Source organism: Balaenoptera musculus, chromosome 12 (genome assembly GCF_009873245.2).
Source record: "Balaenoptera musculus isolate JJ_BM4_2016_0621 chromosome 12, mBalMus1.pri.v3, whole genome shotgun sequence".
Taxonomy (NCBI): domain Eukaryota; kingdom Metazoa; phylum Chordata; class Mammalia; order Artiodactyla; family Balaenopteridae; genus Balaenoptera; species Balaenoptera musculus.
In genome coordinates this window covers 39,092,953-39,111,007 of record NC_045796.1, presented here as the reverse complement: position 1 = coordinate 39,111,007, position 18,055 = coordinate 39,092,953, and the positions used below count along the sequence as shown (strand labels likewise).

Genomic DNA, 18,055 nt, shown 5'->3' with positions numbered 1-18,055 from the left:
ATATCTATATATATATATATATATACACATGCACAGAGTGAATTGGTTCTGCAAATAGTATATAATTTAATTTTTTGTCAATAGGAGGTACAAAATATTAAACATTTTATATTAAATGAAATATGATAAGGTTTGACATCAGTTAGATTAAATATTTCATAATATAATTAATTACATAAGGTAGGTTTTAAATTTCTTTTTGAACAATACAGAATTAGTCTGAAATGAATCACAGAAATGTGACATCCATGGGTTTATTCAATGCATCTTTAACAGTCTGGTTGCCTTAGAAATATCCCAGTTATATTTAAAAGAATTAGTGTCACTAACCTACACTGCTTTGATTGTTTCAAAGTAGTTTCAAACCAGTGACACTTCCTAGGAACAAATATTGAGAATAACTGAAAAGAACTGCTTACATTTAAATTTTTAAAAGCCATTTTTAGCTTTCAGTATTTCCTATGGATGTTCTTTCTGTTTTGCTCTCAAGGGAGTGTCCCTCAAGAGCAATGCACTCTTTCACATTATTCAGCTAAATAAAAGGCAAAATCATTAAATGAAACTTGCCATTGTTCCCATCTCCCCACTCTACCTTATCTCTGACTTCAGAACATCCCATCATGACACAGAACACCTGAGTATCAGCACCATGCCTCTCCTTTAGCAGACATATGCAAGATAGGACCGGAAGGCCTATTGGTCTCTTTGGTTGGCATTCTAGCAATTTGAAGATGTGTGAAAGACACTTCTTTATCTCATAACATAGAAGAATTACTATGATAACCTTGGATATGTTCTCAGGCAGATCAATTGTAGGAAAGCATACAAATGTAATTTGATTCCTTTGATGCTATCCCCACTCGTTTATCCCTTGGAAAATGTGGTGTTAACATGTCCCTGATATGTACCCTGGTGTGAAGAATGCTACTCAACAGGCTGATTCTAGGTAAACAAAGCACACCCACCCTACATAGCACAGAATTGTTCCAGAATATATAATTTACAATGGTATTGGTTTTCATAGTTATGTTTTAAATAATTATACAATAAAAATGTAATATTTTACAATGATTCAGTGCCTTCAGCCTGCATCACGGAGTATTTGAAATAGAATTTAATATTTAAAAATTTTGACAAGTTGAAAAGTAAGTATGCATGAAGAATGTAAAGACACTAGGTACTACACTTAATACCCTAAAGCTATATTTATATATAACAACATAAGCCACAGAAGAGCAGATTCAAAAATTTCATCCATATTAATAATCTGTTTAATAATCAACCCAGCAACCCTGAGATTATTTGACTGTACTGTTATTCCATATCAAATTAGAACTGCAAACTCCACCCATAAATAACAAGGTAGCTAAATTTTTATTTTGGTAAAAATAGCAATAACTGAACAAATGAAACCAACATTTTAAGCACATTTAAATAAAATGCTTCATATAGACACAGGACAGTCGAATAAACAATGCCACAGCCTGATAATTAGGTAATATAAAATGGCTAAATATTATTGAATGTGTCTGAATGGGAAAGAGTACTAATGAAGAGACTAATAAAGACTCATTTAGACAGGTGAAAATCAAATATTTTAAGAGGATATAATTCTAGATTATCAAAAAAACCTAAAAAACTTCTTAAACCACTACTTTAAAATGTAGAATTTACAAAATAATTCCTCATAAGATAGAGATAAGCTCATGGAATCTCTTCCCTAATAATAACATTAAAAATATGCTTTTAAAAGCAGAATATGTATTAGAAATGCTTTGTAAAATATCACATACTGATTTAAAACTCATTGTTTCTATGACTCTACAAAAGAAAAGGTTTTAAATAAAAAATAATTGTAATTAAATATATTTCTTTTATAACTAATGTTTATTACAGCCTTTGTACCCAAGGTAGGATGTATAAGATGTTGCTTTAAATGTCCATTTTCTCATGTAACTCTGTAAATAATAATATTAAGAAAATATATTCAGGTGACTTTAGTCAATTCTCCTTTTAGACATTAGTGTACATGGTTTTAAATATATATATCCCTTAGACTGCTTTAACTAATGATCATTACTGACATTTTTAAAAAGTATCTTAAACAACTATTTAATAGTTTTTCTGTTGATTTGATAAAGCAATACAATAATTTAAAAACAATAATTAAACAGTTTTGCGTGCATTTGCAACTTATGCTAATCATTTCATAAAACTTAAATTTTAAAATAATCCCACCAGGAAATTCAAATAAAGAGCAATGAACAGATTCTATATGAAATACTAGATATTGATTTATGGAGAATATGATCTTATATGATATTCTTGTAGAATTTAATTTATAAATAAGAAAATATTTGTTTTTCACTCTTCCATATCCAAATGGAATAAATATATATACAAGCTGTAATTTCCAGACCATGACTGGTAACTCATTAGCTTAAACTTTGACTATGTTCTGGGCAGTATCCATTGGAGATCAGCTATAAAAAGACTCTGCTTTTTACCTCAAGAAGTTTATAAACTAATCTAGATTCTCTATACCTGGATTTGATGACTTAAGAATGTCTTGAGTTCTTGGGTTCTCATCATGGATTTGTGAGTAGGGCAACCCATCCTTTCTGCTCTCAATAGCTTCATAAACACTTTCATTTCTGAATGGCAGTTCCACACTTGAGTTTCACTACTTTACCTTTTACTAGGCAAGTTAAAGATTCAAATTTTCCAAATTAACACACACTGTGTAGATTTTATCCCAAGCAGTGAGGTTATCATCATCTGTCAGGCAAGGCCGAAGCTCCAAATTTGGATCCTACTGTTTGCATTCACAGTAGGTCTAGGGAGATAGCAACAGAGGCCAGCAAGTTCTCCTCTGTAATAAATATTCCCAAGAGCTAATGCCCAACATGTGCAGCAATAACTAACTGTATTAAGTCTGGCTTTTATGTTTCTATCTCATACCAAATATACCTCAGGATGGTATCCATTGCTCCCTATTATTCCTTCTAGACATAATTCCTACCCCTTCCTGTAAAAATCTCTGAGGCTTTTGCCCCACAGTTATAACCCCTTTTTCCCAGTCGTATTGCTCCCATCTTTTGGATTTATGATCATTCCATTCAGTGACTGACGACGTTGCTTATTCCTTCAAGGAATCCCTGTAAACCACAGCCAAGCTCACCCAGATGACTCTGCTGCTTTGGGATGACACATAATACATACTGACTGCATATACCTGTGCCTTCAAGATTATTATCCTCCACACTATCTCAGCTACCCTGTCCAATAGATATCACCTAAAATTGAAAAATAATACTGACAATAACATAAGAAAAAGAATTAAAATTTAAAATCGATATATCTGGCCACAGTGAGAATAATAAAGATCACGGGCATCCTCATCTTCTAGGCCATTTAGAAAACTATAGAATTCACCCCTCATTCCTGCAATTCAAATTCACATTGATCAGTGTGTAGATTGATTTGCACATCTACTGAAGAAGGCATTAATTAAATAATCAACTTAAAAATGATGGGATTAGCTTCATCGGAAAGAATCGAGTATTTCTTCTCCTAACTATAAATCTTAATCTAACCATTAAACAAAAACTCTACATTAAAAATAAATTGTCTATAACAAAGTAAAATCTATTTAAGTTATGGTGAAAATCAATATTACCATAAAAGAAAAATACTTTTTTTCAAAGGTCAACACAACTAACCTTTTTTTTTCAAGGGAGGCTCCTCTACTTCTCCTAAACCAAGGCAAAAACAGTAAATTAGAAAAACTTTCAGCAGAGCATAATATTGCCTCTCTATTTTCCCATTTTCTTTCATTCATTTTTAAAAAACCATCTATTAGTTTTGATAATAGTAGTCCATATCTTACTTTGCCTTCCAAATTCCAATTTTTAAGTATACACTTTGCCTATGTACATTTATTTGAGATAGTTTCACTTTTATGAGTTCAATAAAATTGTGGCAGTGATCCAAATTATACATTACAGTTCGTATATCATGTTCATTTCAGTCCTCTATTGTTCATCTCGACCTCTCACAGGAGCCAAAAAATACAAATTCAGACAAAGTCATAGAAAGGACTAAAATAATAAGAGCTTTCCTGGTAGTCAAGGCTGAATATGTAATTTCTGATGAGTAAGGCTGATCTTAAAAATGCCATCTAAAAAAGCAGAATCACAACGCTTTGTTCTTTTCACATCCACTCAATAGCAGTTTACATGTGGTTTAAGTTTGTTATTTCCTTTTGATCATCAATACATTCTAGAGAGTAAATAGGTTAGTTGCATAATGGTTGTGGCATTTAGAATGTGTCCCTGCATTCTACACCTCCATTTGATTCAATTAAATAACTTTCATTGTGATTTTAGTAGGATTGCTTTCTCTATTTGACTGTAAATATGAATTATATGTATAACATATTTATACGTATATTTAGTTTTCAAACTTGGGAAATAGCAGCCATTTTTTGTTCCCAAAGAAGCATATAAATGTGAGTTTCTATTGTGGTTCTGTAGGATTGTATAATAAGTCCCTCTCTACTATATTGCTACTCTAATGTAGCATTTAATTTTGACATCTTTGCCATAATGGCAGATAAGCTATAAGATGAAAGCCATATAGAGACCAACTTACTGAGTCTGGCAGCCTGTTGATAGGCTATTTGCACTCTGAAGTGTATTCATTTTGGTTTAGCCTGACCCAAGTGCTCATTTGTGCTTAAACTTAAGCAAACTATTGTAATGCGTATCAATCATCGGTCCTAGCAGTTAGATATATCTCTATGCTCTTTGTACCTTTATCAGTGTCCTTGTCTCCATCATCATTATCTTCTTCATCACCCTCAGACGAGATGATGTCAGACAACAAAGAAAAGAAGCCATAGACCCAGTCCGTGGTTTCCTCCACAGCGTCATGTACAAGTTTTAGAGGATCTGAGCCCATCTTGGAAATAGAGCTTGCTAAAAGTAATTAAAAACAAAGAGAAGTTTTGTAATTATTCCCAAAGAAACTAAGAAAAGCTGCTTTTCCTGATTTCTTCTTTTAACACATTTGAGTTACTTCTAGTAACTTCAATGGATAGAATTAGGAAAAACTGAAGTCTGTAAATCTTACCTTTCTTATATCCTAGGAGATATAAACTGTTTGTGAAATAAAAGATTAAATAATAAAAATGCAAGCAAGAAAAAAGACATATTAGAGATTTCCAACATGTTGTTATTCTCATTCAAGTTACATGAAAGTTGCTCTGAAGGGTTAAGGGTAGCCTTTAAGATCTGATTGAAGAGGTGATATATCTAGAAATATGGTCTAAGTTGCACCTGATTTTTCATCAATCTGTAATTAAATTTTTAGATTTATGTTTTCCTTAATTTTAAAAACTAAGCTTTTCAGGGATTCTTCTCCCTTTGACATCTTAAGGGACTAGAATTATATCAACATATTATACTTTCTAAGGGTTAAGTATGCCAAAATTAGGTTTTTACTCTGACTGAGATAGGAAGTCATTGGAAGGTCTGAGCAGAGGAAAAAGTGATTTGATTTATGTAACTTCATTCGCCACGTTGAGGATTGAAAGAATGCCTGGTTGGAAACAGGGAGATCAGTAAGGAGCCAAATGAAATAATCCATAGTCCAAGGGAAAGAAGATGGTGATTTCTATATGGGTGGTACCAGTTTGTGTGGTGAGGTGTGATCAGATTCTGAGTGTATCTAAAAGATAGAATTAATGTATAGACTGACAGTGTGGCTGTTGGATGTGAGAGAAACAGAGGGGTATGGAATAACTTCAAGGTTTTTGGTTTGAGAAACTGGAAGGATGAAAATACCATTTACTGAAATGGGGAGAACTGGAGAGAAACAGGGTTTGTTGCGCAGAATATTTAAGTAGCTGAGTTTTAAACTTGTTAAACTTGAGTTGTCTATTAGACCTCTATGTGGAGATGTAGACATCTGTATAGCTCAATATGTTCTACAGAAATGAAGTTCTAGCTGAAGACGGAAACTTGGAAATTCAATAAAGAATAGGAAGCATTCAAAGCTATGACACTGAATGTGATCACTCAGGGAGTGGACCTAGGAACACTCCAACATTTACAAGACAGTGAGATAAGTCAGAGAGATGAGGAAGAACCAGCAATGGATTCTGAGGAGAGAAGAGAGACAGACAGAGACAAAGAGACACAGAGGGATATTAACTGAGAGGCAGAAAAAAAAAAAGAGTATAATGTACTAGATATCAAGTCAAGAAATTGTTTCTGTGAGGATAAAGTGAGCAGTTGGCAAATGTTGCTGATAGGTCAAGAAAGATGAAGACTGAGAATAGAGCTTTAGATTTAATGATGAGGATGTCACTGGTGACCTTCAAAGGGCAATTTCAGTGAAATACATTCAAGACTAAATGGGAAGAATTTAGAGGTAGTAAGTATATTTTACTGTAAAGTAACTGACAGAGATTGGGCAATAGTTGAAGGACTAGAATCATAGTGGGGTTTCCATTGCTTATGTTGTTCAAGTGGGAAGAATGTTCCATTTTTATGCTGATGGGTAAGATGCCATAGAGAGGGACAAATAATATTAGAGATGAGATTTCTGGGGAAATTTTTAATTTCGGAGGATTCACAACCCATCACAAGGATGCCAAGTTACAACTGGTCTCAGGGAAACCTACCTCCATGATTCAGTGACAACATAACTTTACTCTTTGGAACTTACTTCACTGCATTCTGGAGAGTGTCATGTGAGCAAGATATGGTAGTCTGAAAGGTGAGATTAAACCTTAGAGAAAGGAAATGAAGTGGAATTTTATAATTGCATTTGAGGATTTTAAAAGAATTATATGTAAGGAACTGGACTGTACTGGTACCATTAAAGGCATTTTTAGCACTAGTATATTTTATATCTAATGGAAGAATATTGCAAATGGGATTTTTATGATCTGAATAGATTGAGACCATTTCCCCATTCCTCTTCTTTCTAAGTGTTCACTGAGAAACTTAACAATAAAATCCAACAAAATAGATATCAGCTTAATTATCCTTATGCTTAAATGCACTATATATACACTTTGCAGACATGTATATTGCCTGGTTCTAAAATAGTCAAACCAGGTTATTTTCATGAAAAAAATATTTTGCTATCTTGAGACCAGCTTCTGATTTTCAGTCACATGGAAAACAACTTTAAAAACATATATACATATGGATATAGATATATCTTTAAAAAGATAGTAGTCCTCAAGTTAATTCTTATTCCTTCTCTCAGACATCACATCCAAATTATAACAGTGGGGATAATATTATACAATGCAACTAAACCTTTCATAGATGTTTTCTTTTTTAATCGTACTTTTCTACCTTTCACGTTTCCATGAGTTAAATTACATACATTAAAATGAGGATCATCATAAAAATGGTAGTAGCTAACACTTTTAGGGTGTATATTACCTGCCAGGTACCATCCTAAGAACTTTATGTATACTAACTCACTTTTTCCTTTCAAAAACCCAATGAGGTAGACATCTCTATTTTAAATATAAGAAAACTGAGACAGAGGGAATTTAAATAAAATACCTAAGGCTGCATAGCTAGTAAGTAATGGAGCCAGATTTTGCACCATCCAGAGTATGACTCAACTACTATGCAATCTGCAATCAAAAAACAAACAAACAAGGCTTCCCTGGTGGCGCAGTGGTTGAGAATCTGCCTGCCAATGCAGGGGACACGGGTTCGAGCCCTGGTCTGGGAAGATCCCACATGCTGCGGAGCAACTGGGTCCGTGAGCCACAACTACTGAGCCTGCGCGTCTGGAGCCTGTGCCCCGCAACAAGAGAGGCCACGACAGTGAAAGGCCCGCGTACCGCGATGAAGAGTGGCCCCCGCTTGACACAACTAGAGAAAGCCCTCGCACAGAAACGAAGATCCAACACAGCCAAAAATAAATAAATTAATTAAAAACAAACAAAAAAACACTAAAACTTAAAACAAACAAACAAACAAACAAAACCATGAATTCACAATTGGTTCTGTAGTAAGATGTTGGATGAGATATTCTGGGAGGGCTTTTCTTGCTGTTAAAAGAGGGAACAAGGACTTTGCTGCATGAGAATATAAAGCCTGGAACTGCTATAGCATCTTATAACCATGAGGACTGACTCACCGAGGAAGGCAAAGGCTAAAAATGAAAGAACTTGAGTCAAGTGCAGCTCTCCTACCTAGTGCTGAACCGCGCCATATTGAAGCCAGAGACAAAAGGAAAAATCAGTAACAATACTTTTGTCTTTATTTAAAACTTTGATATTTTGTTCATCCCAGATTGTTGCATTAGTTTTTAAATGTTAGGGATTGTATTAAAATATTATGTATCTTAACTACTGAGTTTTTTGGAGCCTCTTAAATTTGGCACTCAGGGTGAGTGCTTTATTCACCTCACTGAGTCTTAGTGCTCACCCCACCTAAATGCTGTGTGATGTTGAGAAGATTAACTTTCGCCATGTCTGTAAATTTCTTTGACATCCCTGCTTTTCCAAAGTCACTATTCTAAACTAAGACTTCAACCCCTTATGCCTGTTATCTCTATATTCAGCCTTCTCAGACCTCAATTTATAATATGCCCAGTTCTGGCAAACAGTATTATACACTGTGATACAAAACCAAAGTACTCTGTGCTTCAGTTTGCTGGACTGTAAAACAACAGTAAGAGTAACAATACTTACAAGGTTGTCATCAGTATTAATGAGATAATACATTCAAGTCACATAGTACAGTGTCTGGTAATTAATAAACGTCAATGTGGAGAAACACGCAAGATTGGCTTTGAATCTTTTTTTTTTTTATGTATGTATGTATTTATTTATTTATGGCTGCGTTGGGTCTTCGTTGTTGTGCGTGGCCTTTCCCTAGTTGTGATGAGCGGGGGCCACTCTTCATTGTGGTGCACGGGCCTCTCACTGCGGTGGCCTCTCTTGTTGCAGAGAACGAGCTCTAGGTGCACGGGCTTCAGCAGTTGGGGCACGTGGGCTCTAGAGCACAGGCTCAGTAGATGTGGCACACGGGCTTAGTTGCTCCACGGCATGTGGGATCCTACCGGACCAGGGATCGAACCCGTGTCCCCTGCATTGACAGGCGGATTCTCAACCACTGTGCCAGCAGGGAAGCCCCACTTTGAATCTTGAATGACCCAGAGGCTCTTTCCAGTTTGCTAGCTGGGGCCGGAGGCTACCCCACCCCTCAGCAGCAGGCTCTGTGTATGAGCTCACCTTTTCTCAAGGTCTCCAAATGCTGCACAACTGTCATTTCCAGTATCCCCTTGGGTGTTTGGGACCTTAGTTCTTACTGCATGGTATCCATTCCCAAAGGAGTTACCTCCCAACTATAAGGCTGCCCTCTTGCATTCCTTAACAAAGGAAAGAGCAACTCAGAGGTGAAACTCTAGACTGCCCCATATGTATCTATCTGAGCCACTCCACAGGACAGCCAGAGAATAGGGGTCCCAGGCATCTTCTGACCCTTCTGCCCACGAGCCTCTGCCAAATGGTACTTATTGAGCTTCACTCAACCTCATTGTACATAAATTTCTTGGTGTAAAGCACCTAAAGCAGAGTAAAGGATATGGTAAATGTTAGGTAATTATTAATTCAGTCTTCAGAATCATTTAATTCAAACTTATGGTAGTGCTCTATCAATGTAGGCTGCGATAAATATTACCCTTAGTCACTGCGTCCTCACAGGCAACATTGGCAGGGTCTGTGAAATCCAAACACTGCTTTCATAAGGCCTCATGAAACAACTAGTGCTTGCCCCTTACCTCGCAGAAAATATTCACATCTAAATATTTGGATCTAAACTGAGCTAAGGATTTTTTTTAAGTGTCATAAATGCTACCTAAGTTAGAAAAAATTCGACTTGTATATATGTTGATGTGTGTATCTTACACGGTGGTGCTCAATATGGAGTTGACTAAAAATATAAAACTCTTCTTTCAAGACAATTATTTTGCATCTATTGTATGCAATATCCTATCTTAAGTGTAATATAATTAACATAATGCTGCCATTTTTGGGCTTGCTATCTAGATGTTTCTAATTTTGATATGTGAGGGATGCTGTTTCAGAATGTATAGTAGTGATTTTCCAGACCTAAATTACTATTTTAAGTGACTAGCTTCTCCTTCCTGTTGCACGTAAGTGTTTGAATACTTTGGTTTCTGTTGGTGAAATTTTGATCAAGTTAAGAAAAATATTAGCAAATTATGCATCATTTAATATGCTCTGAGTTACACGACAATTCTTGCTTGAAGTACTGTGATATTACTTAGTCTTTGTTCAGGGTAAACAGAACTCCTTAGAACTTTACCAGTGCTAAACAGAGCTACAGATATGTTTTCCCATCCCCATGCCATCCACAATGAGGGGAGGAAGGAATATGCAGGTAAGAAAAATGAGACAAAAGACACAAAAAATCAAATGATTTGAAAACAATGGTTGTCTCCACTATGTCTGTCTCCATTATGTTAGTAAGTTTCTTGTATGCAGCAATGTAGCTGAGAGAATACAAATTCTTATTAAACAGTTTAGACTTGAGATTTGGCATCATTCATAACAGTCAACTATTTCCTAAGGATATAAGGTTGAAATACTGATTTAATTTAGTTTATTTTTAACGAGGACACATTTAAAACAAAAAGCACTCACAGTGAATTTAATAGCCCTCTGAATCTTTGTGCCCTGGAGTCTCAAGCATTGATAATGCTAGGCACAGATATTTAAGAAATAACAAACAAAAATATGTACTTTTACATCTACTATAAAGGTCAATGTCTTCATCAAAGTGACGTTTACTCAAGACATTGTACTGTAAAGTGTTTTAGGTCCAGTCTGAAGTCACTTCCAATTTCTCATAGGTTAGACCAATTGCCTTGAACATACTTGTCTGAACTCAGTGATGTCAGAACTGTCATCTTTAATTGTTATCATCCCAGTGGAGAGCCTTTCAATCTCTTAGAGTCTCTTCTATGCCTTTTTTTCTCCCACAAGAGAAAGCTTTATTGTTTTCATACTCTCTATTTCATTTCAAATTGAAGGTAATGCCAGTACAAGAGAAATAGGAAGTAACACATCCAAGGAAGTCAAGAATTCAAGAAATGTTTGATGCAGCAACATTATTCCTCCATATTTGACCTCTAAGCTGTATTTACATCCTTCCAATTGAAGTTCGTAAAAGGCACACTAATTGGAATTACAAAATCTTCCCATTATTTTCTCTTGAAAAATTCAGAAGATAGCTGTATGTTTGTAAGATTGCTTCAGTTCCAGAGACAACACCTGCTATTTTGGTATCTGATAAGCCACTTTCGTTGTAACCAGAATAGTGAAAAATTGTGGCCCTAAAACAGCTTTTCTAAAAAACTTTTCCACCCGAGAAATATTTTGAGAGGCTTATTTTTTAATAGCCTCTCTTTAAAACCACTTACAGTAGCCATTTAAAATAATTTACAGTAAAGAGTTAATAGGAGTGGACCTGGCTAACTGATAGAGATTTGGGAGAAGCAAAAGTAAAAATAATAATGAAATGGAGTGGAGGCCAGTGAAAATTAAATTCAACTGCTGTAGTACATGCTTTCCATTAAATAACTTTATATGCAGTGTGTAATGTTATTTCAAGGATTCTCGCATGGACAAAAATATGAAATTTAATCTATGCTGCAAAATTTCTTTGAAATTGAATATATAGGTTAAAATGATTTTTATATTTATTTAATTTACATTGTGTGATTTAGCAAGAAATATAAATATTAGGTCAGTTCATTTCAGACCAGATAATTCAGTCATGAGTAATTTGTGAGATACTTCTATAGGGCATCTTTCAGATGCTTCTGTAGAGAAAACAGTATGATGAAATCTCATTTTGCTATGTTTAAATGCCTTCTTTTACAAATGAGTGAGTACCAGGATATTGCCATACTCAATAACAGATGTTATATTTTAAAAGTATAAAAACTTTAAAAAAGTTGTATGTAATCACCTGCCCTGAATTACATAAATGATTTAACTTCAAAATCAAGTGTCTCTGCATAGATTTTCCTTCCACTAGATTTTTAACATAGACCATATACAGAGGTTGAAATTCCCTGTAACCTTTTATCCTTACCCTCAGTGAACACTCCTCAGAATATGGCAAAATAAAAAGCTGGATTCATAAAATTCCCATGGTACCTCTAATATTCATCACACTATGAAAGATTTTTACTTATGTCTGTGGTGTTGGGGCCTGAAGACAAAAGAAGAGGCACTCAGGAAGAAAACATGGGCAAAAAGTAGAGGAAGCAGTGGAATCTGGAGCCTGTGAGGGCTGAGAGAACACACTGGAAACTGCATCAGTCCTACGACCTCCAAACTTCCCTCTTCAAAGAGGAGAATCTGTCACCCTTCTCATGGAGCTAAATATGTACCTAGGCCAGGAGTGAAGAAGCCAAAGGAAGCTTTGGCAGGTGCTGGGGTCGCTGCAGGAGCAGCTGCTGTCCCATGTCAACAAGGTGAGTTAAGGGATCAGTGACACCAGGCGTGTGCAACTGCACCTGGTCCCCTGCAATGACCTCCCTGGTCCTGCTTGCCTCTGCCTCTCAAATCTCTCACACAATGATCCTTCTGGCTCACACAAACCCACAACTATGCAGGGGAGGGAATTCTAGAAAACATGGTTTTATCCTAGCCAAAATGACACAATACAAATCCACCACACCTAGCTTCAATAGTTATCATTTTACCAGTTTTATTTATATTTCTTCTCTCCCACATTTATCTTTTCTTTTTTCTAGTTTAGTAAATATTTTAAAGCAAATCCTAGATACTTAAATTCTTAATCCCAGATCCATAAATACTTCAACATGCATGTCTGTTCCATAATTTGATAGTTTCTTGTTTGAGGCACAAAAAAATGTCCAAAGTAAGTTTTGTATCTTTTGCCAAGTATGGAATCAGCCACTTCTTGAAGGAATCACAGCTCCTTTTATTGGGAAATGGTATTTTGAGACTAAAATTTGATCATCAGGTGTGCTCATTGAGTTGGATTTGGCCAAGAAATATGAAATGTCAAAGTCATGTGTTTACACTGATATTTCCAAATAAAATCTGGAATTTTCACACACCATTTTTGCTATTAAACTCACATTTCTTCTCTTCTGTTGAAAATCTGATTTCTTAATGATATCAACTTAATTAATTACTTCATTTTTTTCTACAGTATACCAATAACAATTTTGAATAAAATGACAGCAATACTACTAATAACAATAAAAGCAGTGAATGCAGTTTTAGCTCTCTTTTCATGCCTTTTCCTCCTTGAACTATATCATACTAAGGACAGAGACTCAGAATTGTATGTTTTAAAGTTATTTAAAGTAATTATTTTCTCTGGTTATGCAAATAACGTGATATAGATTTAGCTTCATTTGCTTCAGTGCGTTTTCAAATTTTAGTGATTATTTAAAATTTTTAAAATTATAAAATGACATTTACAAGTTCCCTAAGTCAAAACCATTTAAGAGCACATATTAAGAAAAGTTTTGGGTTTCCCTGGTGGCGCTGTGGTTAAGAATCCGCCTGCCAATGCAGGAGACACGGGTTCGAGCCCTAGTCCAGGAAGATCCCACATGCCGCGGAGCAGCTAAGCCCGTGCGCCACAACTACTGAGCCTGCACTCCAGAGCCGGCGAGCCATAACTCCTGAAGCCCACACACCTAGAGCCTGTGCTCTGCAACAAGAGAAGCCACTGCAACGAGAAGCTCGCGCACGGCAATGAAGAGTAGCCCCCGCTCGCCGCAACTAGAGAAAGCCCACGTGCAGCAACGAAGTCCCAACGCAGCCAAAAATAAATAAATAAAATAAATATATGAAAAAAAAGGGCAATATAAAATTAAAAAAAAGAAAGAAAAGTTTTGTTGCCATCCTAATCCCTTGCTATACTGTCCTCTTCTTTTGACAGCTACCTAATTTTGTTAATTTTGGCTTATACTTTCATTATTTCATATATTTATTTCATATACATATTTATATTTAAAGGAAGACATCTAAAATTTTAAATAGGGGAATAATAAAATGAGATTTGCCATTTACAGTAATCTGGCCACAGAATGAGAAAGGAGGCAGAGGCAAGACTAGAGGCAAAGAGAAAATATATGGCTAGTGTAACAGTTTTGGGGAAACCAAGGCAAGAGTTCTAGAGACAAGGTACAGAGTATAGAACAGAATCAACAGATGTTTGGAAAGTAGAATGAGTTCTTTTTGATCACTGAACGTTCATGGGTAGTGGGGAAAGAGGAAAGTATGTGAGGAGTCCTACTTTTCTGACTTAAGAAACTGGAAATTAGATTGGTAATCTAGGAGGCCGACCTGGAAAGAAATATTGGGTTGGCCAAAAAGTTCGTTTGGGTTTTCATACAAGTGGAAAAACCCGAACGAACTTTTTGGCCAACCCAATATAACCAGCTCAGTTAGGAATTTTGAGTTTGATGTTCCAACTGAATGTCTTAACGCAGTTAGGAAAATGGAGAGAGATTAGGGTTAAAGATGTGGACTGGGAAGTCATTATGTGTGAAAGTCAGTTATAAGCAAAGTTCTAGGCGAGTAGGTCAATTAAGGGGAAAATAAAAATGCTGATGAGCTGATTTTTTTTCAAAATAAAATAGCTTCCTGACTCCCATGGTGGGAAAAATGCATTTTCCTAAAACTTACCTTGCATGCTTTAACTGTTTCGAACTGTGTCACTGTTTTTAGCCTCTAAATCTAACTATCTGGCCATTTTAGAGAAGGGTTGATCCTGTTATTAGACTGAGAGGCATATATTAAAGATAAACAGGCTAAATATGATGGCAGCTTACTCATCACTTGCATGGGCAACACAAAGTCATCGCAGCTAAAGCAATGGAACAAGGTGATATTGTCTAACATGGGCAAGAAGCTCATAGTGTCAAAGAAGAGTTATAGGGGGCTTCCCTGGTGGCGCAGTGGTTGAGAGTCTGCCTGCCAATGCGGGGGACACGGGTTCGAGCCCTGGTCTGGGAAGATCCCACATGCCGCGGAGCAACTAGGCCCGTGAGCCATAATTACTGAGCCTGCGCGTCTGGAGCTTGTGCTCCGCAACAAGAGGCCGCGATAGTGAGAGGCCCGCGCACCGCGATGAAGACTGGCCCCCGCTTGCCGCAACTGGAGAAAGCCCTCGCACAGAAACTAAGACCCAACACAGCCATAAATAAATAAATAAATAAATAAATTTAAAAAAAAAAGAAGAGTTATAAAAGTCATAAGAGGACAGGATTTTAATAAGCAAGTGCCAGTCAACAGTTCTAGTGCTGAAAAGTTTAACCAAGACGAAGATGTTAAGTATGCAATTTGTTCTTTTGTTCATTTGTTCAAGTTTTTTCATTAAGAAGTCAAGTGTGTATTTGAGACACTTCAGCAGAGTGATAGAATAGTGTCAGATTGTCTCTTAGAGGGGCTTGGCTAGAGGGATAGAAACAAAAAGGTTTGTAGCTAAATAGAGATATAGGGAGGTGAGGGAAATTTGCTGTTTTTTCCAAGTTAGAAAACACATAAACATGTAGAAAGGAAGGAGGGAATAGAGGGGAGATTGTGAAGATACAGGAAGGAGTCACATTGAAAGCATACCTTCACGAGGCCCTTTCCTCTCATACACACCCAGACACACATATTTCTTTAACAGTGATAAGCCCTTTTATAAAACAAGATCTTTCTGAACCAATAACCTGTACTTCTCTGTTAAATTAACTAAACAAGGAGGCCATTAGACTGAGGTGACTCTAATACCTTAGCAGCCTTTGACAGCAAACAACACCTAAGCCTTGGGCTTCCCTGGTGGCGCAGTGGTTGAGAATCTGCCTGCTAATGCAGGGGACACGGGTTCGAGCCCTGGTCTGGGAAGATCCCACATGCCACGGAGCAACTAGGCCCGTGAGCCACAACTACTGAGCCTGCGCACCTGGAGCCTGTGCTCCGCAACGAGAGAGGCCACGATGGTGAGAGGCCCGCGCACCGCGATGAAGAGTGGCCTCCACTTGCCACAATTAGAGAAAGCCCTCGCACAGAAACGAAGACCCAACACAGCCAAAAATAAAATAAATAAATAAATAAATTAAAAAAACAAAACAAAACACCTAAGCCTTTAAGCTCCTCAAGGTTAAGAAATCAAACCTATGGACAACAAGTCACAAAGAGCCAGCTAGCCTTTCCCAAATAAGGCAAACACTTAAGCTGTAGCCAATCACATGATTTCCTTGCTTTGCTTCCGCCTCTCCTCTGTAAAAGTTTTTCCTGAACTCCTGTCAGCAGAGTGCTCCTAACCATTTTGGGTTTGGTGCTGCCCGATACAAATCAATTTTTGCTTATATTCTTAAAATTTTGAATATGCCTCCGTTTATCTTTTAACATCCCAGATAAACATAGATGCCCAAAACATTGTCATTTTCTCTTTCTCTCCCTTTCTCTCTCCATCTCTCTTATCATCTTCTTCCCCTCTCTCTCCTACCTCTGATCTCTGGATACTGCCCATATTAGATTGCAATGATCATGCTTCTCCATCCATTAGTGAGAATCATGCAAAAAATAAAATAAAATGAAGGGTGAACACAAAGCTCTTGAAATGCATCAGATTCTAAAAGATAAAACCCATTTGAATTACAATTTTGAAAAAAATAAAATACTTGCAGATGTTAGATATTTAGATGAATTTAAAGCAAAAGAAAACTAGGATCCTGATTTAAAAGCAGTTTTGGTGAGCTAATTGTTTTATTGACTGCACAAGGAAATGACTGTCACTTTTCTAATCTACATTTGAATAGTCATAGTGTAGCTCCAATCCTTGCCATTCAACATCTGAGGCATGAGCATTTTCCTTCTGACTTTTAACATTTTCTCAATTGAAATTTTCCCATACTCATCTTTACTATTAACTAACTTCAGTATTTTAGAAATGTGCACTTGTGTGGAACCCTAATGAAATTAAACACAAGCATCTTTAGTTTTAATTGTGTGATTATTTCAATATTTAACAGTTTCAAAATATGCTTCTAAGTTGTCCTTTGCTGTTCCTCAACTGCTAGTTTTTGAGGCAATAAGAAGCATTAATGCAAATAAATGTACATTTCACCTCTCTTTCTCAATACGACCCCAATCAACCAATTTTTTGCTGGCAAAATTGTGTTGCAGGTGTTTAAGCCTTGAATATTTCCAGCTAGCTGGAGCTAGACCCATGTCAAATAAAGGGCATTTTACATTCTGAAACAAAAATCACAAACAACTTTTGGCTTCTTTTATTCATGTCAAGCATCTATATAAAAATTGAAGAGTCTTACTATAATTTTATTAATAATCATGGTATGGATGTTATTATACTAATTGAACAATTAACTTTCCTTCCTCCTCTTAAAGATGTATATCTTAAGTATAAATACAATCCTAATGTTACATGTATTAACAAGGAATGAGAAAGCAAGTTTTCTGTCGATTTATAGATTCCTATAGATTTGTTTCCAAGCTAATAGAATTAATTTCCTGGTAGCACAAGAACAGTCAAAACATCATAGTACTCCAGTTAGATGACTTACTTGGATCATTATGTTATAAATTTAGCAGACCAGTGAAAAAGAAAGATACTAGATTTGGGATTTATACAGCAGTTAGCATGTCCTGACTACGTATTGAATAAACATGTATTTCATCAAGTCAAGGTTTGGTTTTGGAAACTCTTGACTATATTATATATTCTCTTTAGCTATTCTATTGCTCAGTGTTAGCCAAAAAAATAAATTAAAAAAAATAAATTTATTTATTTTTGGCTGTGTTGGGTCTTCGTTGCTGCGCACGCGCTTTCTCTAGTTGCGGAGAGCAGGGGCTAATCTTCATTGTGGTGTGAGGGCTTCTCATTGCAGTGGTTTCTCTTGTTGCACAGCATGGGCTCCAGGCGCAGGCTTCAGTAGTTGTGGCACGCGGGCTCAGCAGTTGTGGCGCACAGGCTTAGTTGCTCCG

General features: G+C 36.2%; 1 protein-coding gene across 1 annotated transcript in view; it reads right to left on the bottom strand.

Annotated features, from left to right (window-relative positions):
• The window catches only part of TRDN (triadin), a 370,489-nt gene that overhangs the window by 279,344 nt on the left and 73,090 nt on the right, over nt 1-18,055 (bottom strand). Inside the window, exons 3-4 of the mRNA XM_036871396.1 lie at nt 4,815-4,979; nt 3,723-3,755 (exon numbers count right to left, since the gene is read on the bottom strand). Of these exons, the coding sequence (XP_036727291.1) occupies nt 3,723-3,755; nt 4,815-4,979 (198 nt within the window). The remainder of the gene's footprint in view (nt 1-3,722; nt 3,756-4,814; nt 4,980-18,055) is intronic.